At 34.6% G+C, this 26,531-nt stretch overlaps 1 protein-coding gene across 7 annotated transcripts in view; it reads left to right on the top strand.

The window, feature by feature from the left end:
* Positions 1–26,531, top strand: part of LOC150110591 (kinesin-like protein KIF14) — a 716,770-nt gene that overhangs the window by 189,636 nt on the left and 500,603 nt on the right. For all 7 annotated transcript variants that reach the window (XM_090399877.1, XM_090399854.1, XM_090399845.1 and 4 more), the window contains 2 exons: positions 16,960–17,201; positions 26,370–26,443. In XM_090399877.1, coding sequence (XP_090256003.1) covers positions 16,960–17,201; positions 26,370–26,443 — 316 coding nt within the window. The remainder of the gene's footprint in view (positions 1–16,959; positions 17,202–26,369; positions 26,444–26,531) is intronic.

Genomic DNA, 26,531 nt, shown 5'->3' with positions numbered 1-26,531 from the left:
GACATTTTGAAATTTAAATTTTAATTCTGGATTTTCATTCTTATAATTTCCCCAGCAAACACCTGCATACTAATAGCAAGTTTACATTGCAGCCGTGAATCCTGAATACTGCTGATACTGATAATGGGTGTATTTTATCTTTTATACCATGGATAAAGGGAAAGACTAATAAAACTAGTTAAACAAAAGTCATGGGAAGACTTTAGAAAGAGCATAGAAAATAAATATCAAGAAGGTGGCAAGATATTCTGGAGGTAGTTGAAAAAGCTGCTGTAAAAGGAATTAGAGATGACAAAGGTGACATGAAAACTGGAGAAAAAGATATCCTTGACATAGGGAGTAATTACTCTGAAAAATTGCTAAATGAAACAACTAGTGACAGCACAGTGGTAAAAAAAAACACTCAACAGGCATGCAATCAGGAATACATATCCATACTTGAAGTAGAAAAAACCATCAAAAGCCTGAAATGGGGAAAGGCAGCTGGAGTAGATGATATCCGACCAGAAATAAAGTATAGAGGTATAAAAGTCTTATATGGCTGCACTAGTTCAGAAAGACAAATTTTAGATGATTGGAGTAGAGCTCTCATAGTACCATTATATAAATATGGAAATAAAATCGAATGTGACATTTACCATTACAGAGATATATCCTACTGAATCTTCATGGTAAGATTTATGCAAGTATACTTGAGAAACGGTTGAAGAATTGTGGAAGAAAAGCTTGGTGAAGATCAAGCTGGATTCAAGCCAAATAGAAGCTGTCAGGATCAGATCTTCACTTTACGACAAATAGTTGAGAAATCATGGGAATATAAAAAAGATCTGTATTTAAGTTTTGTAGATCTGGAAAAGGCATATGACAAGGTGTCAAGAGAGAAGCTATTCAATATGCTACAGTTGTATGGTGTCAATTGAGCATTATATCAAGCAATACTTAGTCTTTATTTGAGTTGTAAGTCTTCCTGACTTCCTTCAATTCTAACTGCTGACTTACAACTCACTTGATATAATGCTCTATTGATACATACAACTGTAGCATTTTAATGATAAATCTGGTGTCAGACAAGGATGTCCATTATTCTCTCTATTATTCATTCTCTGTATGCATCACATTATGAAGGAAAGTGGTATTAAAACTGATATCAAAATTGGAGATGTTAATGTCAGAGGAGACCTCCACATCGCCTTTAAAGGAATGCGGAGAACCAACCGGGGCTTCTGACCTAATGCCCAATCCGCACCTTCTTGTGGTGCACCCTGTTGGGTGCACCTGGATACTGAACGAATGAGGATGGGCTGGCAATTTGGGATTTAGTCGACCAAATTGTAATTCTTATTGGCTTAAACCAAATTATAAAATGATGGTACAACATGACAATTTCATGCCAGCTGGAGGCGTCGCCCGGTTAAACAAGGTCCCCGTTGTTTTCGCCAGGGAACCAGGGCGAACAGCGAAAAGTCAGCTACTGGAACAAATCTGAAACTCAACATCACCAGAGTTAAAGATCGGTACTATCAATGTAAGAAGCCTGAATGGCAAAGAAATGGAGCTAGCGGAGGAATTAGATAAGTACCAGATCGACATAATAGGGGTGACTGAAACAAAAAAGACCAAAACTGGTGAGATCTTTCTGAGCAATAAATACAAAATGTTATATTCAGGCAATGACAATCAAGGAAAAGAAGGAGTAGCCATAGTATTCAACACAAAATACGAGGCTAATCTTCTTGAATGGCAGACAGTATCAAGTAGAGCAATGTGGGCAAATATGAGAATGGGGAACTGGACAATGAGACCTATTTGTGCCTATGGTCCCACAGAAGGTTCTACTAAGGTAGAAGTGGAGAAATTTTTTGAGGCTTTAGAAAAAGTAACTGACACAATGAAAAAAGGAAAAGTTGGTCCTTGTTGGGGGATCTAAATAGCAGAGTAGGAAATGATTGTGAGACATACAAAAATATTTTGGGAAAATTTGGAGAAAAGAGCAAAGCTAATAATAATGGCAAATACCTGTTTGATTTCTGCTCAGGACATGGACTGGTTATTACTAACACCATGTTCCAACATAAAAATGTGCACAAATTCACATGGAGAGAAGAGGCTTGGAATAAGAAAAGCCTCATTGACTATGTTATTGTTGATAGTGATGTTTTCTCCCTGGTGCAGGACACCAGAGTATACAGAGGGTTTGAAATTGGAAGATCACTATTTAATCTTGAGCAGGATAAAATTGAATTTCATATTGAAAAGAATAACATATAAGAAAGTTTTAAAGCGAATAAAAGCTGAGCAGCTCTCAGATGTGAACTGTAGACTAAAATACACAAAGATTATTGAAGAAAAAATGAAAGAGTTTGAGAACAGGAATCAATCCTTGGAGATTCATTGTCAAACTCTGAAGAAAACATTGATTGATTCTGCCAGAGATGCATGTGGTGAGGTTGTCTGCAAGGATAAAAAAATCAGAACTCCATGGTGTACACAGGAATTTAAAGAGGCAGTGAAGAAAAAGAAGAAAGCATATCAAAAGTTCCTGGCAGATAAGTCAGCTTGCTCTTAGAGAATACAGAGACAAATGTAAGAAAGCTAAACACACTGTAAAACTAGCTAAACAAAATTCATGGGAAGACTTTGGTAAGAACATAGAAAATAAATATCAAGGTTGTTGAAGAAGCTCAGAAACAGAGGAAAAAGTGTTGTAAAAGGAATTAGAGATGATGAAGGTGGCATGAAAACCGGAGAAAAAGATATCCTTGAAGTATGGAGTAATTACTTTGAAAAATTGCTAAATGAAACAAGCCGTGATAGCACAGTGGTAAAAACCACTCAACAGGCGTACAGTCAGGAAATATATGGTCATATCCATACTTAAAGTAGAAAAAACGCCATCGAAGGCTTGAAATGTGGAAAGGCAGCAGGAGTAGATGATATTCGACCAGAAATGCTGAACTATGGTGGTATAAAAGTCTTACAGTGGCTGCACTGCATAGTTCAGAATGCCTGGACATAGGGACAAATTCCCGATGATTGGAGTAGAGCTCTCATAGTACTCGTATATAAAAAGGGAAATAAAACTGAATGTGAGAATTATAGAGGTATTTCCTACTGAGTGTTCCTGGTAAGATATATGCAAGTTTACTTGAGAAACGGTTGAGAAGAATTGTTGATGAAAAGCTTGGTCTAGAACAAGATGGATTCCAGCCAAATAGAGACTGTTAGGATCAGATCTGCACTTTATGACAAATAGTGGAGAAATCATGGGAATATAACAAAGATCTCTATTTGAGTTTTGTAGATCTGGAAAAGGCATGTGATAAAGTGCCAAGACAGAGAGAAGCTATTCAATACACCACAGTTATATGGTGTCAATGGAGCATTATATCAAGCAGTGCTTAGTCTTTATTTGAGTTGTATGTCAGCAGTTAGAATTGAAGGAAGTACAGGAAGATGGTTTAATGTTAAATCTGGTGTGAGACAAGGATGTACATTATCCCCTCTGTTATTCATTATCTATATGGTTCACATTATGAAGGAAAGTGGTATTAAACATGAAATCAAAATTGGAGATGTTAATGTCAGCTCTTTGCTTTATGCAGACGATGTTATACTTATCAATAAATCCACTACGAGTTTGCAAGATTCCTTGACCAAATTGAATAACTGTTGTAATAGATATGGTATGAAGGTCAGCAATAAAAAGACAAAGACATTGAAAATAGGCAGAATCGTTGAAAACGTCAACTGCATTGTGAACAGAGAACCTGTGGAACAAGTAAAACATTTCACGTACTTAAGCACAATTTTTACTGAAGATGGTAAATTAAATATGGAAATAAACAACAGAATCAATAAATCTGGTATAGTAGGAAGTCAATTGAATAAATTCATATAGAATAAGAGAGAAATTAGTCAAAACACTAGATTAACTGTGTACAAGACAGTGTTCAAACCAATTTTAACTCATGGATCTAAGAGCTGGGTAAGAAATAAAACACATTACCAGAGACTAGTGACCACGGATATGAGAGTCCTTAGAAAGATTATGGGTGTGAACAGATGGCATCAATGGCAATATCATATTAAAAATGAGGATATTAGAAAGATCTTGACATTGTTAGCCTCCAGGAATGTGTTAGCAGAGCTAATCTCAGGTGGAATTGGTCACTTAAACAGAATAGGAGTGGAAAGATTAGCAAATCAAGTGTTCTCTGCCAAATTGGCAGGAAAAAGACCCAGAGAACGACCAAGATATAGCTGGATTGATACAGTTAAAAGTGCTTTAGAAGATAGAAATATAAGATCTGATATGTTGGAGTTTGAAAGGTAACAGACTGATTTGGAGAAAAATTGTAGATAGGAAGTTAGTAATGATGTAAGTTTTTCATGTGGTACTATTATATCCTATACACCCCTTGAGGGTGCATGTCAGGAATTTGATGATGAGATGCCATTTTCAAGAACAAAACATTTTGAAATTATTCAGTGTAATTTAATTCTAGTGTAGTTGCATGTACACTAGAATATGTCTATATGTTTGTTTGGTTTTATGAGACTATTTTTATTTACAATATTTGGCAGTTGCATACTAACTGGATGATGGAATCTAATGAGATATAGTATTTAGGGTCTGTATTAAAATTTATAAAGTTATTTCAGTTTTTGATTTCATTTAGACCAATTTAATTACAAAATTAGGTGAAACAAAATTATGCTTACATTAGATAAATGTCTGTGCCATTGTTAAATAATGTGTTACTTAAATAAACTTAACTGTCTTAACTTTTACTTTATTTCATTCTGCTTCACTGAGTTAGGACTATAAACTTCTTTAACACAAACCTCTCAAGGTTAATCTTACCGTGACCAATTTCTGTCTCCCCCTGCTATTAAACAAGCTTTGTGTTATAAGTAAGTCTAATGTGTGCAGTTCTCCAGTCTCGCACAAAATCAAATTAGGAAAGTTATTTTTTTATCGCCTGTGCCATCTAATATGGTTAAATATTGTTTGAAAGATAGGGTGAGGAAAACAGGATTTAATCACAAAGTATATATACTAATTCTCTATATGCAAGTCGTGACTATTCATATCTTATTATGCCTGCAGGTCTGCATTTTTTTTTTTTTTTTGGAGATAGTGCATTAGCCAAAAGAACAGATCAGCTAGTTACAAAACAAAAACATTTTATTTTTACTATACAAGAAGTACATTTTAACCTTTTTTCAAACAGGCAATGCAATCTATGACAAAACTCACAATTGCTGGATAAACTTGTTAAACATAAACTATGTACATACTTGCACACTGCGTGATCAGATTAAATGAAATCCTTCCCTCAAATACTGACATAAATGTTACACGTTTTCTTGTAGGTACATTCATGAACCCAAGATTCACTTTCTAACTAATTACAAAAATATAGCCTACTTACATATTCACCATAAACACAGTCCAATATATAGCATACTTCTTCAGGACTTTAGCATCTTCTTTTGATAAACTTCCTGACTGCTTTGACATCATAGGCAGTTGCTAGTAGATCTTTCCTCCATCGGACATTCAATATGAAATTGGCCGTAATTGCCACTGAGCTTGCGTGTATCTGTTGAGGAAATCAGTCCGCTGCAATCTGGAGATGTAAGTCCTACAGCATTCGACGGGAGTCTTGACGCTTTGGCAACGAGCGGAAGGAAAAGCCCCTGACAACGACCAGTACCAAAAGCCCCAACGGTAAAAAGGTCCAACGACTGGAAGAAAAAGCCTCGAGCCAAGGGCCACAATCTCCTTTTATGCAAAAATGTCACTTTTGTTTTCTATTGCTGTCTTTTTGGGATTAGCCTCTAGTGATGACGTCAATTCTGCCCGATTGGTCAACAGCAGTTGACCTTGCAACCTTTGGTTGGAGTTTCGTCATCACAAATCTGACATAATCACTACTTACAGTATACAGTCATTGCATAAGCATTTTTAGTAACATCTATTTAGCACATTTTTTTTCCCCAGTGGTCAGTATCAGTGGACATAAATGACATTACTGAGAGGAAGAAGAGACAAAAACATGTGAGATATTATTAAATAATAAGTATGAATTGTTATATTCAGGCAATAATGATCAAAGAAAAGTAGTAGCAATACTGTTTAATAAACATGATAAACTTCTGAATTGAAAGGCAGTTTGAAGTAGAATTATGTGGGCAAATTTCAAAATGGGGAAATAGACAGTGAAACTTATTTGTCTATGATCCTTCCTTAGAAGAAGGTTCTTCTAAGGAAGAAGTGGAGGAATGTTTTAAGTCAGAGTAGACAGCTGACACTAAGAAAATTGACAAAGTGGTACTTGTTGGAGATTTAAACAGCAGAGTGTGAAATGAATCACTCCAGGTGTATAAGGAACATTTTGAGGAAATTAGGAGAAAAGAGCAAAGCTAATAATAATGGTAAGTATTTGCTAATTTTCTGCTCAGGATAGGAATAGTTATTACCAACACATTGTTCCAACATTAAAATGTGCACAAGTTCACACAGAGAGAATACATAAAAAATAAAAGCATCATTGACTGTCGTTGTTGATAATGATTCTTCATGTTTGTTCAGGATACAAGTGTACAGAGGATTTGAAATTGGAAGATACTACTACTTAATACTAAGTAGGATACTTTGAAGAAAACATTGATTTGTTTTCAGCTAGGAGATATGTAGTGAAAAAGTCTACAATGATAGAAAAATTAGAACACCATGGAGAACACAAGATATAAGTGGAAAGCATACCAAAAATCCTAGCAAATAATTTTGCAGATGTCTTAAAAGAATACAGAAAAAAAAAATTAAGCCATGTGTAAAAGTAGCTAAACAAGTCATGCAAAGAATTTGGTAAGAATATAGAAAATATTGGGAGGATACCAAATATTCTGGAGACTATTCAGAATATTTACAAATGGAGGAAAGAGTACTATAAAAAGAATCAAAGATCTTAAAGTTGAATTAACATTTCTATGCCCTTGAAAAAATTGTCTGTACTTTTATCTGCAAAATGACCCAAGACTGCATCTTTCACCTTGTTGTCATCTTCAAATTTTCTTCCTCAAAGGTCTTTCTTCAGTTTCAAGAAAAGGTAGTAGTCACTGTGTACTAGATCTGAGCTGTAGGGTGGGTGTTCAATTTCCTGGAAGCCACAATCCTTCAATGCAGCCTTCACAACAATAACTGTAGCTTTGCCTGGAGCAGGTGAACACCATGACTCAGCATTCCTTGTCTCTTCTCCTCTATGCCGTTAAGCAGTTTGTGCATGACTGAAGCATAATATTCTGTATTCAGAGTAGTATCCCTTTCCTTGAAGTCGATCAAGAGAATTCCTCCAGCAATCCCAAAAGATTGTTGCCACAATCTTCTTGGTGGACTGTGAGTGACCTTGGCTTTCTCGGTGGTGCTTTGCCTGGTTTGCACCACTCCATGGATTCCCTTTTGGAAAGAGGATCATAATTCCCTTTGCCAAGGGAATCAAGAGCGATTCTCCTGGAAAGCTCTATAAACTTGCAGGAATACGTCACACTATGCTCCTTCTGAATTGAAGAGAGATGTTGGGGCACCCTTTTGCACTGACCTTTGTCATGTAAAGCTTCTTGTGAATTATGTGAAAGACGATTGTTATAGAAAGCCCTAACCTTGCTGAGATTTCTTTGAACGTCAGCTGTCTGTCATTGAGCAGTTCCTCCTCAATAAGACATTTTCCTCAGTCATCACTTCCACAGGCTAACCATCATGAGGATCATCTTCATTGCTCTCTCTCTCTCTCTCTTCCGGCAAAACTGTTTAGCTCATTCCTTCACTGTGGAATATGAAAGAGAAGCTTCTCCATAAACACCATCCAATCGCTGTTTGATAGAACTTGGAGAAAGCCTTTATCACATCATGGTAATCAATTTTTAAGATTACAACCACTTAGCATGTACATGTTAGTCAAATGAGTGCCTCCAACAGAATGATGCAGGTAGAGAGTTGAAATTGGTACACTAAGTTCCCCAAGATGTGCTATCTGTCATCAATGGCACTTTAAAATTGGCACGAATTTTGTATGTCAAGCCGGAAACTATCTCGTACAATATTTTGTGACCTAAAATATAGGATTAAAAAATAAACCACTTTATTAGAAATGATTCATACTGGCTTGATTCTCAGTACTAGCATATCAAAAAATTTTTACCATTCATAAAGGCAAGGAATTGTAAAGTGCAATGATGAATGAATACATAAAAAGGAGGACAGCAGACAACACATGGGAAGATGGAGAAAAAACACAAAATTCAAATGAAGCTGATAAAAAAATTATATATTAATTTTTATATTAATACATTAATTAATTACATTAATATATTAATTTTTATAATATATTATAAATGCTTAAGGGGTGCTTAAGGATCAAAGCTGTATAACTGAGAGGAGACCTCCACGTAGCCTTTAAAGGAATGCGGAGAATTGACTAGGGCTTCTGAGCTAATGTCCAATCCTCACCTTCTTGTGGTGCACCCTGTTAGGTATCTACCTGGATACTGCATGAATGAGGATGGGCTGGCAATTTGGGATTTAGCTGACCAAATTGTATTCTATCGTCCTTCAAAAGCAGTGATGGTACAACATGACAGAATTTCATGCCAGTTGAGGCGTTGCCCTGTTAAACAAGGGCCCCCATTGTTTTCGCCAGGGCAAACAGCGAAAAGTCATCTACTGGAACAAATCTGAAAACATACCCCCAACTCAACATCAGCAGGGTTAAAGATTGGTACTATCAACATAAGAAGCCTGAATGGCAAAGAAATGGAGCTAGCTGAGGAATTAGATAAGTACCAGATCGACATAATAGCGGTGACTGAAACAAAACAAAAAAAACAAAAACTGGTGAGATCTTTCTCAGCAATAAATACAAAATGTTATATTCTGACAATGACAATCAAGGAAAAGGAGTAGCCATAGTATTCAGCACTAAATGCAAGGCTAATCTTCTTGAATGGCAGGCAATCTCAAGTAGAAAGATGTGGGTAAATATCAGAATGGGGAACTGGACAATGAGACTTATTTGTGACTATGGTCCCGCAGAAGGTTCTACTAAGGTAGAAGTGGAGGAATTTTTTGAGGCTCTAGAGAAAGCATCATACAAAACTCCATGTAGATGCAGTAAGTTAAAAAGGCAGTGAAGGAAAAGAAGAAATCATATCAAAAGTTCTTGGCAAATAAGTCAGCTTGTGCTCTTAGAGAATACAGAGACAAATGTAAGAAAGCTAAACACACTGTAAAACTAGCTAAACAAAATTCATGGGAAGACTTTGGTAAGAACATAGAAAATAAATATCAAGAGGGTGGTCAGATATTCTGGAGGTTGTTGAAGAAGCTCAGAAACAGAGGAAAGAGTGTTGTGAAAGGAATTAGAGATGATAAAGGTGGCATGCAAACTGGAGAAAAAGATATCCTTGAAGTATGGAGTAATTACTTCAAAAATTGCTAAATGAAACAAGTAGTGATAGCACTGTGGTAAAAATACACTCAGCAGGCATACATTCCTGAATACATATCCATACTTGAAGTAGAAAAAGCCATCAAAGGCTTGAAATGGGGAAAGGCAGCAGGAATAGATGATATTTGACCAGAAATGCTGAAGTATGGTGGTATAAAAGTCTTTCAGTGGCTGCATTGCATAGTTCAGAAGGCTTGGTTAGAGGGACAAATTCCTGATGATTGGAGTAGAGCTCTGATAGTATCCATATATAAAAAGGGAAATAAAACTGAATGTGAGAATTACAGAGGTATTTCCTACTGAGTGTTCCTGGTAAGATTTATGCAAGTACAGCAATCCCTCGATTAGTGCAGCTAATGCATTCTTTAAAACAGGCGCATTAATCGAATACAATAACCTATAGGAAAAAGTGTAGTTCGTTCCTCAAATTTCTTTCTTGAACCTTAATTTTTTTTTATAAAAGAATTAAGGTATGTCTCAGGGCCTAGTTAAAGGAAAACCATGAAGCTGAAAGACAATAAAACATTCAGAATATAAATTTTATCATTCTACTTCTTAACAAAGAATTGAACTAACGTAGTTTGGGCGGATATTTTTTTTTTTTTTTTTTTTTTTTTTTTTATTTTTTTTTTATCATACAACCGATGGTATGGCCCTATTGCCTCTTCTACTCTTCTGCAAATTTTACTGCTTCTCTCTTCATCAGGTCAGCTTCTAAGCATTGCTGCTTAAAAACTTCAATTGTACAAAAAATATTTTCAAATTGTTTCTGTAAAATCTCTTTTGGCTGATTATCAGTGGTTAAATTTTCTTCATATTCTTCAAGATCTTTCCGCTATTCGTCTAAATTTACAGGTCGTAATCACTCAAATCTTCAGAATGAGTTATCATTGAAGGGGTGAAACAAATGGAGGACGTATGAATTGGTTCCCAATATGCGAAATCAAGTGCTTTATAGATAAAATTTTCCAACTGTTATACAAGCAAAATAGTTACCACTACAATGATCATAAAAGAGAAATTAATTTTCCGACGTGTAATAATAAACAACTCATCCCAGAAGATGGATTGATTATCCTATTATCGAAATGGATTCTCCTTTTTGTGAGATGTGCAGAAGTGTCGAAGGGTCTCAAATCTGTGGCTGTACTATAGCAGATGACATAAATTTTGGTGGTAAAAATTTGGAACATAGTGTACATGGAAGTAGTGTAGTATGCCATTAAAAATAACTTTATAAAATGTTTTAAATAGGTAACTAAATTATTTCATTCTGGTGAGTGCTTTTTTAAAATAGTTAGCCATAAAAATGTATAGAAATTGAGAAACGGTTGAAAAATTGTGGAAGAAACGCTTGGTGAAGAACAAGCCGGATTCAAACCAAATAGAGGCTGTCAGGATCAGATCTTCACTTTATGACAAATAGTTGAGAAATCGTGGAATATAACAGAGATCTGTATTTAAGTTTTGTAGATCTGGAAAAAAAGGCATATGACAAGGTGCCAAGAGAGAAGCTATTCAATACGCCACAGTTATATGGTGTCAGTAGGGCATTATATCAAGCAATACTTGATTACTAAATTAGCTGTATACAAGACAATGTTCAAATCAGTTTTAACTTATGGATCTTAGAGCTGGATCAGAAACAAAACACTTACCAAAGACTAGTGACTGCTGATATGAGAGTCCTGAGAAAGATTAGGGGCACGAACAGATGGCATCAATGGCAATATCATATTAAAAACGAGAATATTAGGAAAGAACTTGACATTGTCAGCATCCAGGAATGCATTAGCAGAGCTAATCTCATGTGGTATGGTCACTTAAACAGAATGGGCGAAGAAAGATTAGCAAAACAAGTGTTCTCTGTCAGGTTGGCAGGAAAACGATCCATAGGATGACCAAGATATAGGTGGATTGATACGGTGAAAAGTGCCTTAGGTGATAGAAATATAAGATCTGATGGTGTTGGAGTCTTGACAAGTAACAGACTGATTTGGAGGAAAATTGTAGATAGGAAGTTAGTAATGATATAAATTTTTCACGTAGTACTATCATATCCTGTACACCCCCTTGCGTGTACATGGCAGGAATTTGATGATGATTCATTTTTATATTAATACATGCTTTATAAAACTCCTAATTTAAATAAATTTGACAGCAGGAGCCAAAAATCACTCATCCTGCTTCCAAAATAGCAGAAATGGTCACTTTGACTGCACTCATAAGGCAGATGCAAGCTTCAGTATTTCATACCCTTAATCATTTGTTTGGTTTTGATTGAGATCGTATTATGATTGCTGTATTTTGAGAGTGCCTCAATAACTTTCCTATCCTATCCTCTCCCGTAGTCCCTAATGGACCGTTGGGTCACTCATGGCTGAGCCATGAATGTCTAATGGGCAGTGAATTAAGACAGATAGTGCCCATCTCCTCTTCTGTTTTTGTCTATATGTCCTATTGCTGTATCCTGTATGTTCATGGGTCCAGTTTACCTGTTTGCAGGATGAAAAATCCCAAGATAAAAAAGGGGGAAAAACCTTGCTGTCCATCCCCAAGACCGGCTAACTTGGCTATGAGATCCTACGTCTCCAACAGGAATCGAACCTAGGACACTCCTTCTCCAGCACATAACTTTAGGGATGAAATATTGATAATATTGTGCTTGTTTTTTTTTTTTAAGTGACAGCCTGTTGAATAGCATCTGTTTTCCAAACTACAGTTAATGGGTTTGAATGTTTGAATTGCACTAGATCATGATGCACATGAGTGTCATTAAGTGTAAGGTGATTTTCTTTGCTTGATGCAAGACACCTGTTTATTTGAAGTCCTGAAATTTCAACCCATACATGCACATCTTCAGTTGAAATTCAATTTGTGATAGTTAAAATTACAATCATGTGGAATAGGATAACATTTAAAATTGCTGTAAAAGATGTGTACTGCAATCATGAGATCTTGATCAGCATTACTATTAATCTCCAAATGAAGAAATATTTTAAAAATCTCTCTCCAACTTGTAATTTATAATGGTAATCCCATGTGTAAGAGGATTTTCATACATTGATACTGTAGATTTTCATAAAGGAAAGGATGAAGAAAGTTAATATTTGACTTAATGGCCAACAGATTGTACTCTTTCGGTGTTCATATCCAGTGTTAACAAGCTTTTTTAACTTTCTGCTCAAGAAGATAGAGGAAGGACTGTTCTTGAAGACAGCAGTAGTAGGAATAAATGAAAAGGAAGAAACATTTTTGTGGTTGAATTGTGAAGGAGTATTGAGTAGTTGCCACAGATGCAGATTTTAAATAAACCCTGAATTTCACCACTTCCTGAAATATTCTTCTAACAATACAATTGTTGGATTGTACATCCTGGCTCTGAATCCGCTATCTTGTTAGAACATAGTTCTTATTTAAATTATCTGTTTTTTATCTTAATTGTTGGTTGATTACTAATCCAAATATACAGAAATTTATATTATCCTGCGCAACCTATATTCAGATTAAGCTATATAATATAGTGGAATCAATCATCAACTAACTTTTGCAATCTCACTTTTCTACAGGCCGAGGTTAATATTATCATTTAAGGCTTCCGCAAGGTCCGATAAACTTTGAGCGGTGCAATGAAAGAGAATCAACAAACACTAAATTGAAATCAATAAAACAAAACATTTAATGCAGGGTTACATAACATGTACATTAAGTATAACTTTGAAAACAAGATAATGCAAATCAACTTAGTTCAAATACTCATAACAAACATAACATTAGGCATCAGACATCCAGCTGTCAATTTTACATTCTTCCGAATAATTAAAAATGGTTCACACAGTTGAATGTTACAGAATCTTACAGTAAATATTCTTAAAGTAGAATTCTCTAATTCTCTCTTAGTAAACAAACACTTAATTCAATTATGAGGCAGTTATCACCTCAAGGGGGGGAAACACTTTAAAGCTCCATACTTCGGCTAATTTTAGTAGAACGCCACAGTTAATGTTAAGATATATCGGGCGGAGCTAACTCTTATTTCTTCACGCTGAAATATTAAAAAATGGACTGCTCTTACCGAGTTACATTCTTTGCACATTGGGCACACTTAAAACTGTAGTTAACTATCACTCTGAAGCAACACTATTCAAAAGAAATCTTCACTATAATAACTGAAATGTTAAACATAGAGCGTCGTAAGTCATGACGCACTCATATTAGGTAATCTACTTATTCCTTATTTATTACTATACATTAAATTCAGCCTTGCATTGTTCTTCAAAACAACTGGAATTCGTCGTAATTTTAGAATTCCGTAGAAATATTCCGAATTGCCTATTAATTTCCCGGTCCTTTCATAATCTATTTACTGCATTTCCAAATCCCCATTACTGCCACCCTTTACTTCACTCCTTGCTGTCCATAAGCTTTCTCCCTTGTTTACTTTCGTTTTCCAATAAAATACCTTCATTCTTCCCACCAAAATCCGGTTCTAGCCAGTCCAGCTCATATCAACTCCTCCTCCCTTTGAATACCGTAGCTCACACTCCACCAAGTGCTATCTAAAATTAACTCTGTTTCCTTGACAGTGACCAATCAAATCTCATTAGCAGAATTTCTTAAATTTACTTTCACTTTCATTTACAATAAATAAAATGCACATATCACAGTCCACTTAGGATACATTTACAAATTATATAATGAATTTATACAGAATAAATAACTAAAAAAATGACAATTATTATTTCAATAAAAAAATAACAGTAAGTATTTAAATTTGAATTTACTTAGGGGTAAAATTAGCTCAGGATATGCAATTTATGTTAAATCATGAAGTATTAATAATCTTAAAATTCTTCATTCACAATTTAACACAACATGTGGGTGGTTGAAAAATAAAAAAATATATTATTTTTATTTTTCAACATAATCTCCTTTAAGATTAATAAATTTATTCCAGCACCATTATGCTGCCCCTGTAGTGGTTGTCAGGAAGATCTGCAAAATACCCCTCTACAGCTGCAATCACCTCTTGATTCGGAAAAAAAAAACTGCCTAGCGAGGAAGATTTTTAGTTTTGGGAAGAAATAGAAGTCAGAGGGAGCCAAATGTGGGGAATACGGTGGATGTTCCAACAATTCATAGTACCTATCCCTTAATTTTCCCATTGCCTAAACACCTTTGTGGGTAGGTGCATTGTCCTGATAAAAGATGATTTTTTTTTTTCCTTCTGCAAACTGGGTCTTTTCTCATGAATTTTTTCATCTAATCTGGTTAATACATAGAAATAATATTCCCCAGTTATTGTTTTATCCTTTTCAAGATAATTAATAAACAAAATGCCTTTGGCATCCCAAAACACTGATGCCATGACCTTTCCTGCAGATGGTACAGAATTTGTCTCCTTTGGTGCTGAACAACCAGCTTCTGTTCACTGTTTTGACTGCTGTTTGGATTCTGGTGTGTACTGGTGAATCAAATTCTCATCCATAGTAATAAATCGACTCACAAAACCATTTTATTCTTGTTAAAACAACACTCCAAGCACTGTTCAGAAATTTTCATGAGTGCGTTTTTGATCTGCACAGCACCTATCTTATGCAAAGATTTTTCATTTGCAATTCTTCATGCAACATGTATCCTACATGTTCTTTTGAAATACCTATAGTCTCAGCAATTTCATGCACTTTGACTTGCCGGTCATCCAATACCATATCATGCACTGATCAATGATTTTTGTTGTTGTTATTACACTTTTTGGACATCCTTCACATAGATCATCTTCAAGGCTGGTATGGCCACTTTTAAACTCAGCAGCCCATTTCTTAATTGTAGAAAATGAAGGAGAAGAGCGCCCATAAACTTTTATGAACTTCGAATGAATTTCTTTTGGCATTAAACCTTCTTTTACAAAGAATTTTATAACCGTATAATACTAAATTTTATCCATTTCATGGGATACAGACAACACTTTGGCTTCCGACAGCTGTATAAAAAAAAAACTACTTGATGGAATGACTTGCAATTTCTCATCGATGCTTATGACAATTTACTAACTTAAAAAAAAATCTTGCCGATAGTGTTGCCATTTATGGTTGAGAACTTTTCAGACTACCCACATACATGCGTAGCCTTATCTTGTACTCTATAGCAGTGTAAACTATTAACATTAAAACTGCTACCTCACTGTTTTTAATTTATAAAATGCAAACTGACTGCTAAAGCAAGATGTCTCTTTTGTAAATCCATGTTGACTTCATGGATAATCCTATTATCAGACCAATCCTGTTTCTAGTCTGAATCATTCTCTTCATTAACTTAACCACAATTAAATGTGTATACTGGAATTGAAATATTTGCCTTGGTATCACTTGTGCAGTTGTACTTAGGCCTCTTTCTTTCAAGCTGTTTGGAAGCTTCCCTAATGTAACACTTGTCAAATAACTTCGTAAAGTGCACTGGAATATCCTTCTCACATTTCCTAAAAGTACACGATGATATAGCTTCCATCCTCACAGCTGAAGTAATTTTTCATCTTTTGGACCATCTTATATACATTGATTTCTAGATCCAATAATGTTTTTCTTCCCTTTTGGACTTCTCAGTATGAGATACTGATGTTAAATATGCTGCTACATACTCTGCAGTGATAACTTTGCTACTATCTGCCAGGGTCATCCTTCCTTAATTCTTACTCATCATGCTTACACTTGGTGGAAGAACTCTCATCGATTCCTTTGTTCTGGCTAGCCAGTTTTCTTAGAGCATTATTTTTTAAATTTCCTTACCATGCATGTCACTTTTCTAGTCTGCACTGTACTCTTTGTGCATCTTAAGCCTTCTATCTTCTCCCATAAATTTCTCCCCACCATACTGCTTGCTCAGTTTTACTCATCATCCATTATTTTTTTTTTTCTGCCTGATGTTTGGTATATAACTTCGTTGTCAGATGGGTTTTGAACTATTCCCCTGCTTTAAAATGGGAATCACCAATGTAAAATAGACTGTGGTTTAAATTATTATTTCAGACTTAAAATTATGTAGAATAATTCATTGCAAATTATTTGGTATCCCTTAGTCTAATAACTTGTTTTGTAGGCGATATGTTAATTTTTGTAATTTCTGATTAATCTCTGTAAATGAATGAAAGACAACTATAACATTCTTCTTTAAATTAGTTTATGCAAGATTACATGAAACATTATATGATTGTGTTCTGTATTTAAAATATGTATAGATTTTGATAATTTTTTTACTTAGTGAAATATTGAAAATGAATATAAAAATTAATAAATTTATTAATTTTCCACTATGAGTGATTTCCACTATGATTTATAAATTTTCCACTATCAGTGATTTATTAATTCATATATATATATATATATATATTATTATTATTATTATTTTTTTTTGTAATGGCATAGCAGTTTAATGATTTATCTTCTGCTTACAGGAAGGAGTGAGCATTAATAAATCTTTGCTGACTTTGGGAAAAGTGATAGCTCAATTAGCTGATTATAGCAACCAGTCTATTGGAGAGAAATCTGCCTCTAAAAAAACCATCTTCATACCCTATAGAGAATCAGTATTGACTTGGCTGTTGAAGGAAAGTTTGGGTGGAAATTCATACACGACCATGGTGGCCACCATTAGCACTTCTGCTTCATATGTAGAAGAGACATTGAGCACATTAAGATATCCTTTTACAAATGTGGCCTTAAGAATATGTGTTCAGCGAATACTAAAACAGTTCATAAAGTTTCTCAGTTGATATGAAAGTTTATATTTGAATATGTGATGTAATTATATCAGCTATCTAAACATCCAATGAATAGTCTGACATTTAACTCATAAATATATGTACTATTGGGGTGGTTAAGGGTCAAAGCTTTATAATTGAGAGGAGACCTCATAGCCTTTAAACGAATGCGGAGAACCAACCAGGGCTTCTGACCTAATGTCCAATCCTTGCCTTCTCGTGGTGCACCCTGTTGGGTATCTACTTGGATACTGAATGAACGAGGATAGGCTGGCAATTTGGGATTTAGCCGACCAAATTGTATTCTTATTGGTTAAACCAAAATAAAAATGATGGTACAACATGACAAAATTTCATGCCAGCTGGGGGTGTCGCCCAGTTAAACAAGGCCCATTGTTTTCGCCAGGGAACCTTGGCGAACAGCGAAAAGTCAGCTACTGGAACAAATCTAAAAACACACCCCAACTCAACATCACCAGAGTTAAAGATCGGTACTATCAATGTAAGAAGCATGAATGGCAAAGAAATGGAGCTAGCGGAAGAATTAGATAAGTACCAGATCGACATAATAGGGGTGACTGAAACAAAAAAGACCAAAACTGGTGAGATCTTTCTGAGCAATAAATACAAAATGTTATATTCAGGCAATGACAATCAAGGAAAAGGAGTAGCCATAGTATTCAACACAAAATACGAGGCTAATCTTCTTGAATGGTAGACAATCTCAAGTAGAGTAATGTGGGCAAATATGAGAATGGGGAACTGGACAAAGAGACTTATTTGTGTCTATGGTCCCACAGAAGGTTCTACTAAGGTAGAAGTGGAGGAATTTTTTTAGGCTTTAGAAAAAGCAACTGACACAATGAAAAAGGAAAAGTTGGTCCTTGTTGGGGATCTAAATAGCAGAGTAGGATATGATTGTGAGACATACTAAAATATTTTGGGAAAATTTGGAGAAAAGAGCAAAGCTAATAATAATGGCATATATCTGTTGGATTTCTGCTCAGGATATGGACTGGTTATTACTAACACCATGTTCCAACATAAAAATGTGCACAAATTCACATGGAGAGAAGAGGCTAGGAGTAAGAAAAGTCTCATTGACTATGTTATTGTTGATAGTGATGTTTACTCCCTGGTGCAGGACAACAGAGTGTACAGAGGATTTGAAATTGGAAGTGATCACTATTTAGTCTTGAGCAGGATAAAATTGAATTCCATATTGAAAAAAATAACATGTAAGAAAGTTTTAAAGCGAATGAAAGTTGAGCAGCTCTCAGATGTGAACTGTAGACTAAAATATACAAAGATTATTGAAGAAAAAATGAATGAGTTTGAGAACAAGAATCAATCCTTGAAGATTCATTCGCAAACTCTGAAGGAAACATTGATTGATTCTGCCAGAGATGCATGTGGTGAGGTTCTCTGCAAGGATAAAAAAAATCAGAACTCCCTGGTGGACACAGGAAGTTAAAGAGGCAGTGAAAAAAAAAAAAGAAAGCATATCAAAAGTTCCTGGCAAATAAGTCAGCTTGTGCTCTTAGAGAATACAGAGACAAATGCAAAAATGGTAAACACTGTGTAAAACTAGCTAAACAAAAGTCATGGGTGGACTTTGGCAAGAATATACAAAATAAATATCAAGAAGGTGGCAAAATATTCTGGAGGTTGTTGAAGAAGCTTAGGAATGGAGGAAAGAGTGCTGTAAAAGGAGTTAGAGATGATAAAGGTGACATGAAAACAGAAGAAAAAGATATACTTGAAGTATGGAGTAATTACTTTGAAAAACTGCTAAATGAAACAAGCAGTGATGACAGCACAGTGGTAAAAAACACTGACCAGGCATGCAGGCAGGAATACATATCCATACTTGAAGTACAAAAAAGCCATCAAAGGCTTGAAATGTGTGGAAAGGCAAGTGGAGTAGATGATATTCGACCAGAAATGCTGAAGTATGATGGTATAAGAGTCTTACAGAGGCTGCACTGCATAGTTCAGATAGCCCGGACAGAGGGACAAATTCCCGATGATTGGAGTAGATCTCTCATAGTACCCATATATAAAAAGGGAAATAAAACTGAATGTGAGAATTACAGAGGTATTTCCCTACTGAGTGTTCCTGGCAAGATCTATGCAAGTATACTTGAGAAATGGTTGAGAAGAATTGTGTAAGAAAAGCTTGGTTAAGAACAAGCTGGATTCAGGCCAAACAGAGGCTGTCAGGATCAGATCTTCACTTTACGACAAATAGTCGAGAAAGAATGAGAATATAACAAAGATCTGTATTTAAGTTTTGTCGATTTGGAAAAGGCATATGACAAGGTGCCAAGAGAGAAGCTATTCAATACGCTGCAGTTATATGGTGTCAATTGGGCATTATATGAAGCAATACTTAGTCTTTATTTGAGTTGTAAGTCTGCAGTTAGAGTTGAAGGATGTACAGGAAGATGGTTTAATGTTAAATCTGGTGTGAGACAAGGATGTACGTTATCCCCTATGTTATTCATTATGTATATGGATTACATTATGATGGAAAGTGGTATTAAACATGATATCAAAATTGGAGATGTTAATGTCAGCCCTTTGGTTTATGCGGATGATGTTATACTTCTAAATAAATCTGCTACATGTCTGCAAGATTCTGACTAAATTGAATAGCTGTTGTAATAAATATGGTATGAAGGTCAGCAATAAAAAGACAAAGACAATGAAAATAGGCAGAATCATTGAAAATGTCAACTGTGTTGTGAATGGAGAACCTGTGGAACAAGTAAAACATTTCAGCTACATAGGTACGATTTTTACTGAAGATGGTAAATTAAATATAGAAATAGACAACAGAATCAGCAAAGCTGGTATGGTGGGAAGTCAATTGAATAAATTCATATGAAATAAGAGAGAGATTTGTCCGAACACTAAATTAGCTGTATACAAGACAGTGTTCAAACCAGTTTTAACTTATGGATCTGAGAGCTGGGCCAGAAGTAAAACACTTGACCCAAGACTAGAGACCGCAGATATGAGAGTCCTGAGGAAGATTAGAGGCATGAACAGATGGCATCAATGGCAATATCATATTAAAAACGACGATATTAGGAAAGAACTTGACATTGTCAGCATCCAGGAATGCGTTAGCAGAGCTAATCTCAGGTGGTATGGTCACCTAAACAGAATGGGCGAGGAAAGATTAGCAAAACAAGTGTTCTCTGCCAGGTTGTCAGAAAAACGACCCAGAGGAAGACCAAGATATAGGTGGATTGATACGGCACAAAGTGCCTTAGACGATAGAAATATAAGATCTGATAATGTTGGAGTCTTGACATATAACAGACTGATTTGGAGGAAAATTGTAGATAGGAAGTTAGTAATAATATAATTTTTTCATGTAGTGCTATCATATCCTGTACATCCCTTGTGGATACATGGCAGGCATTTGATGATGATGGTGATGATATATGTACTAAATGACATGCTTGATCCTTGTGATCAAAATAGGTTGATACTCTGTATAAATTGGTTGTAAGGAAAGCAAATATGATGGGATGCACTTTTTATTGTTTATTAAAGTGATCAGTCTAATTTAATAAATATTAGGGATTCATTACACATTTTGAATAAAATACAATCTGGCATAAGGGCCATTTATAAGAGATTCTTGGCAGAAGTGAATTAGCAGATGATATACAATAGTGGCAATGATTTTCCCTCCCTTTCAGAAAGACAGTGCGAGTGGGGGTATTGTGAATTTAAGAAGTATAAGATAGTATAGAACAGTGGTGGCAAACCTTTTTATGTGCGCGTGCCAAAAATTTACAAATCAAGTTGATGATGTGCATGAAGTTTTTAGTAGGGGAGAAATTAATAGAAAATCTTAATTTATAATAATATATAATTTAAGTTAAGGGATATTACATCCCATATCGTTTCTTAGACAAATAAGAAACTCAAAGAGTTTCATGCTGAATATAGAAACTATATAAAGTTCGGCGATTCCAAGCGTAAGCAAATACCTGAATAGTGCACCTGATCCATTTGGTAATGCAAACTGAGGCAACTCATAGTAAGGGTGGAGCAAGTTCCAATCACTATTCTTGGTATTTACCCATAATGTGAACTTAGCTCCTAGGCATGAAACTCTTTGAGTTTCTTATTTGGTTAAGAAACAATATGGGATGTAATATCCCTTAACTTAAATAAGTTCATGTCGCCGAATTGAAGCCTTTTGGCTCTTCATATAATTAATAATTTATTAGGACACCTTCTTGGCAATTCTCATAGAAGGGATGTAAGTTCTGTTTGCTACAAACTTGGTATTAACTAGGTCTACCTACTCACTGATGAGACCTCAATAAAGGTTGAAACTGGTCTGGGTAGTGATCTTCTTTCATAATGTAGAACAGTAATACAGCTCCTAAGAGCTAACTTCACATTATGGGTAAATACCAAGAATAGTGATCGGAGCTTGCACCACCCTTACTATGAGTTGCCTCAGTTTGCACTACCACATGGGTCAGGTGCACTATCCAGGTATTTGCTTACGCTTGGAATCGCCAAACTTTATATAGTTTCTATATTCGGCAAGAAACTCTTCGAGTTTCTTATTCGGCTAAAAAACAATATGGGATTTACATCCCATATTGTTTTTTATCCCTTAACTTAAATAAGTTCATGTTGCCGAATTGAAGCCTTTGGCTCTTCATATAATTAATAATATATAATATTTTATAAATAATATTTTATTTTATTTATAATATTTATTTATATATAAATTTACAATATTCAGTATAAAATTGATTATTGTATTATTAAATTGATTTTAATGTTGGTTTGAAAAAAAAAAAAAAAAAAAAAACAGTAGTGAGAAAATATTTATGCATTGTAACTCGCCATAGAAGTCCGCTGAGCATGGGAAGCTCAGCTTGTCGGTGAAACGCTTACTGTATTTATTCAAATATAACTTGCACCCCTGATTTTACTTTACGAAAAAATACATCAAAAAGTTTTGCATATTACTTCGCACACGAAAAATGTTTAAAAATGTTCATGTCGAGGTGATAGTAACTCGCTTCCCCCTTGGTTAAAAACACTCCCTCCCCAAAGCCATTATACTGCAGATACAAGAAAAGCAAGTTTAGTTTTATTGTATCCCTGAATAAGGTACAGAGGCTTTTGCAGTCTGTGTAATATATTTCTCAACAAATAGTGTGATTCATTAGTTAGTGCCGTTTTTATTCCAACTGTCTCTAATTGCACTATTATTTTCCCCTCCCACAGAAACTATGCTGTACAGACTCAAGTCAACAACCGTGTTTCAGTGCAACCATATGTTGCACTGAAACGCAGTATCTAACTAAAAACTATTGTCCAATTTTTCAATTACATGAAATAAGTGTTTGTTTTATTGCATTTGAAATTCTCGATGTCATTATGACAGATTACAAAGGCTACCATGAATTGAAACATGCCATATAAAGATGGTGACCATACGTCCTTTATTTAAGAGGGCAGTCCTTTATTTCACTGCTCTGTCCTTTATATATATATTTTTTTCTAAAATTACCAAACCTGCATTGATTATTTAAATAACTGGAACAGCTGTTTTGTGTAAATGGAAGTATTAGAATGGGTCCTACTACGAGAAATCCCTCTGCGGGCGAAGATCGAGGAAAGTGTTTTGTTCATTTCCAGTCACTGGAACTTAAATATAAACGACAGCGAACTGTTTGATGAAGTTTCATGTATTATAAGTTATGTAACCAGTGAAAAGATCGAAGAATGGCCACAAAATGACGTAGTAGGGTTGAATATTTTAAATATTTTGCAGATAAACACGTATCTTTTAAAAACATTTTAAAAATTGTTAAATTTTTGCTTATGTCTCCCTGGATCTAATGCCCCCCACACTGAACGAGTATTTTCATTAGTGAACAATATGTGGACTAGTGGAAAAAACCAATTAAAAATCGAAACATTGAAAGCACTCATTTATACCAAATGGAACTTTGACATGAATTGAATACAGTTTTATAAATTTTTAAACACAAACCTAATTTATTAAAAAAAAAGTTCATTCTTGTGCAAAGTATCAAAATAAAAATTTTTTAAGTAATAATATGATTATTTAAAATGTTATGTATATGATTATATTTTACAATAAACATTATAAAGCTTTTTAGTTTTAGTGAAACAAATAAACGTAACCTGTTTTTTTTTTTTTTTTTTTATTATGAAACAATTTCTTTTTTGAACTTTATTTTCTCCCAAAAAATATGGTCACTGAACATATAATGCATGTGTGAGTTCACCTGCTAGCTCAAACACAAACAAGCAGGAATAAAATTTAAGGGTTGAAACTTTGTGTGAGTTGAGCCCGCCGGTAATGAGAAGTTCCGTCCGAACGATAAAAGACATCCCGTCGTGAATGTGTTAAAACTAGGAAATATATAGTGAGTGTTGTTATGACAGTTTCATATGTTACGGAATTCGGTTGAAGAGAATTAGCATTTAAACTCCACACTTGTCAGTTGTCTGTCTTTTGGTCGCGTGATCTATTGTTAATACTGCACCAATCATATGCACGCCTTCATAGCTGCTCTCTCCTGTAAAACAAAATTTAATTTGTACGTATTGTAATAATTAAAAAAGTTGAATAATTTATTAGCGTATAAAAGGATATCATCTGTAAATCGTTGACGTGCCAGCAAAATTCTCGGATGTGCCACCTCTGGCACGCGTGCCATAGGTTCACCATCTATGGTATAGATCATCTGTAATGTTAAGTTTAAGAACTTTAGGAGAAGATGTACTTAATTATGGTAATAATGCAGTGAACTGTTACTCAATAAATCCCTTAAATGCACTCATAGGCTTTGTGACATTTGAAATAACCCAAATTGATAACAAAATATCAGTTGAAGTAATCAGTATTTCATAATATCAGATGAAAATTATTAAATAATGTACCTTCCCCTGGAGGATATTTATATATGTAGGACAGAGTGACTTATTTTTAATGGCATTAACTTTACCAAATGAACTATTTTATAAAAAGATGTTTTATTAACTCGTTTATATTTCGCTGAATTTCAAATCGGCTTCACCAGAGCACAACATAGCATGTATACTTGACAGTGAGTAAGTGAAACAGTACAATTGTGATGGACAAAAGATATAAAGTCCTATTTTGGCACCCTCTAATGTAAAAAAAAAAAATTAGCTATGTGGGAGTTGCTCTTAAGATAAGTCTCCCAAAATTTTGGCAAAGTAATGCAACCATATTTGTTTAGGTTAGAATTCTTCATAGACATGGTTGACTAAAAAATAATCTTTTGGATCTGTAACGACTTTTAAATAACACATTAGTTTTCTTTCAAATTTGCCAAAAAATTGGGAGACTGTTATCTTAACAGCAACTCCCACATAGCTGTATTTTTTTTTTTTTTACCACATTAGAGAGTGCCAAAACGGAACTTGAAATCTTTTGTCTGTTACAATTGTATTGTTTCACTTACTCACTGTTGCATATACATACTGTGTTGTGCTCTGATGATGCTGATTTGAAATTCAGTGAAATATAAACAAGTTAATAAAAATCTTTTTATAAAATAGTTCATTTGGTGTTGTTAATACTGTTAAAAATAAGTCATGAAAAAAAATCATACCTAAGCTTTATGTTAGGTTTATGAATTTTGTTTTTAACTTAATGTGGATTATGATGATTGATAGTAATAACAACAAAATTCCTTAGCAAACTTAAGGTTGGACAACTAGTGCAGTTCACACATTGCCTTATTTATGAACTTAATGTTATTATGTAGTTTAGGTAGAAGCTGATGCTGTGTTCTCAGTTTTGTTTCGAATTCTACATCCCAACTGTTATACGAGACATAATCTAATGTCAAAATCAATGTACGGTATGAGGTGAAATATTCTCCATTCATTGGGATGAGTTTTCTATACGCTCCTGTTTATCCTGAGCTACTGCCATTTCCCTCTCATTAGCTTCCATAATGATTGAATTATTATTCCTTTTATATAAAGGAGCCTGAAACTTCTAACTCGAAGGACTAAGCTTTTTGTAGTTTCTTACAGACTTTATACTAAATTTCATTCACTGCATCAGGAAGAGCTTTATGCAGCCTTTATCTATTGCAAAAAGAAATATTAAGCATCTGTTACATTCATTCTAAGCTTTCAGAGTAGTTTTCTGCATAGTATTTTTGCCATACAGCAGTGTTGACAGTGCTCTGAAAGTTTGTAAATTAGGTTAACACTGTTCATCTAAAGACAGGGTTGTAAATGGAAATCACTGTCTTCCTTTCTTAGGCCTTATTCTTTACCAATCAGATTAGAGTTAATTTTTCTATAAGAAAACGTGCATCGAGTCTCACCATTCACATCGGAAATCTAGCATAAGTACCCTCCCATCAGGTTGACTGTCAGCAGGCGATACACCAAATCTACTGTTATCCAGATTTAGTGATAATTCCATTAATATTGCCATAAATATACTCAATCTCCAACCTCTCAAGAAGTTAAAAGTTGAAGCAACTAGGCTTATGGGCAGTGTATTATGTTATTAATTGGGCATGTTCTTCTAGCTAGTTTGCCTGTTTACATAGAGGAAAACCTGCAACTTTTGTGTGAGACAGGCTAACTCATCCTCACTGAAAAACAATTATAAAGATTCTTTGTATCCTAGATGGAATTCGAACCAAGTGTTTCCAAACAGAGGTTATTGTTGATTGCTAACTGAGTTATTCAGGCTGTGTGCATGCACTCATGTTCTGTACCATGTTTATCACTCCCAGGAGAGAAACAATTTCTTCTCTTTAACTAATAAGACTACCTTATTACTTTTGGTATTTACCATTTTGAAATGATACTATAATCATAGTATCATTTTGCTATAATCGCATTCATATATGAATGTGATTATAGCAAAGTAGCTGAAAATTTATAAATAGATGCATATTGTGTATTGCTTATCATATATAAATGTGTAGGTGGTTTCCTTATAATTCTTGCTATAGTTTTAAAATGAAAGGTTCACAAAAACTAGACTTAGCATTCTGTCCTCTTTGGTAATCCTTAATTATTCTCAAGTATGCATCTCAAGCTCAAAAGATAGTTAATAGGGCCAAGGTGAATGAAGATCCAAAATCTCGTATGATAAGAGGTAATTAGTTACATGAATGAATACTTATTGACAATAGCACAGAATGGTTATTGTATTTATTTTTATTTTCTTTATAAAAATGGAAAAG

Source organism: Typopeltis vanoorti, chromosome 1, assembly GCF_054136105.1.
Source record: "Typopeltis vanoorti isolate ZY-2024b chromosome 1, IOZ_Tvanoo_1.0, whole genome shotgun sequence".
NCBI classification, from domain to species: domain Eukaryota; kingdom Metazoa; phylum Arthropoda; class Arachnida; order Uropygi; family Thelyphonidae; genus Typopeltis; species Typopeltis vanoorti.
Note: the sequence above shows the minus strand (reverse complement) of the source record. Positions and strands in the feature narration are given on the sequence as shown.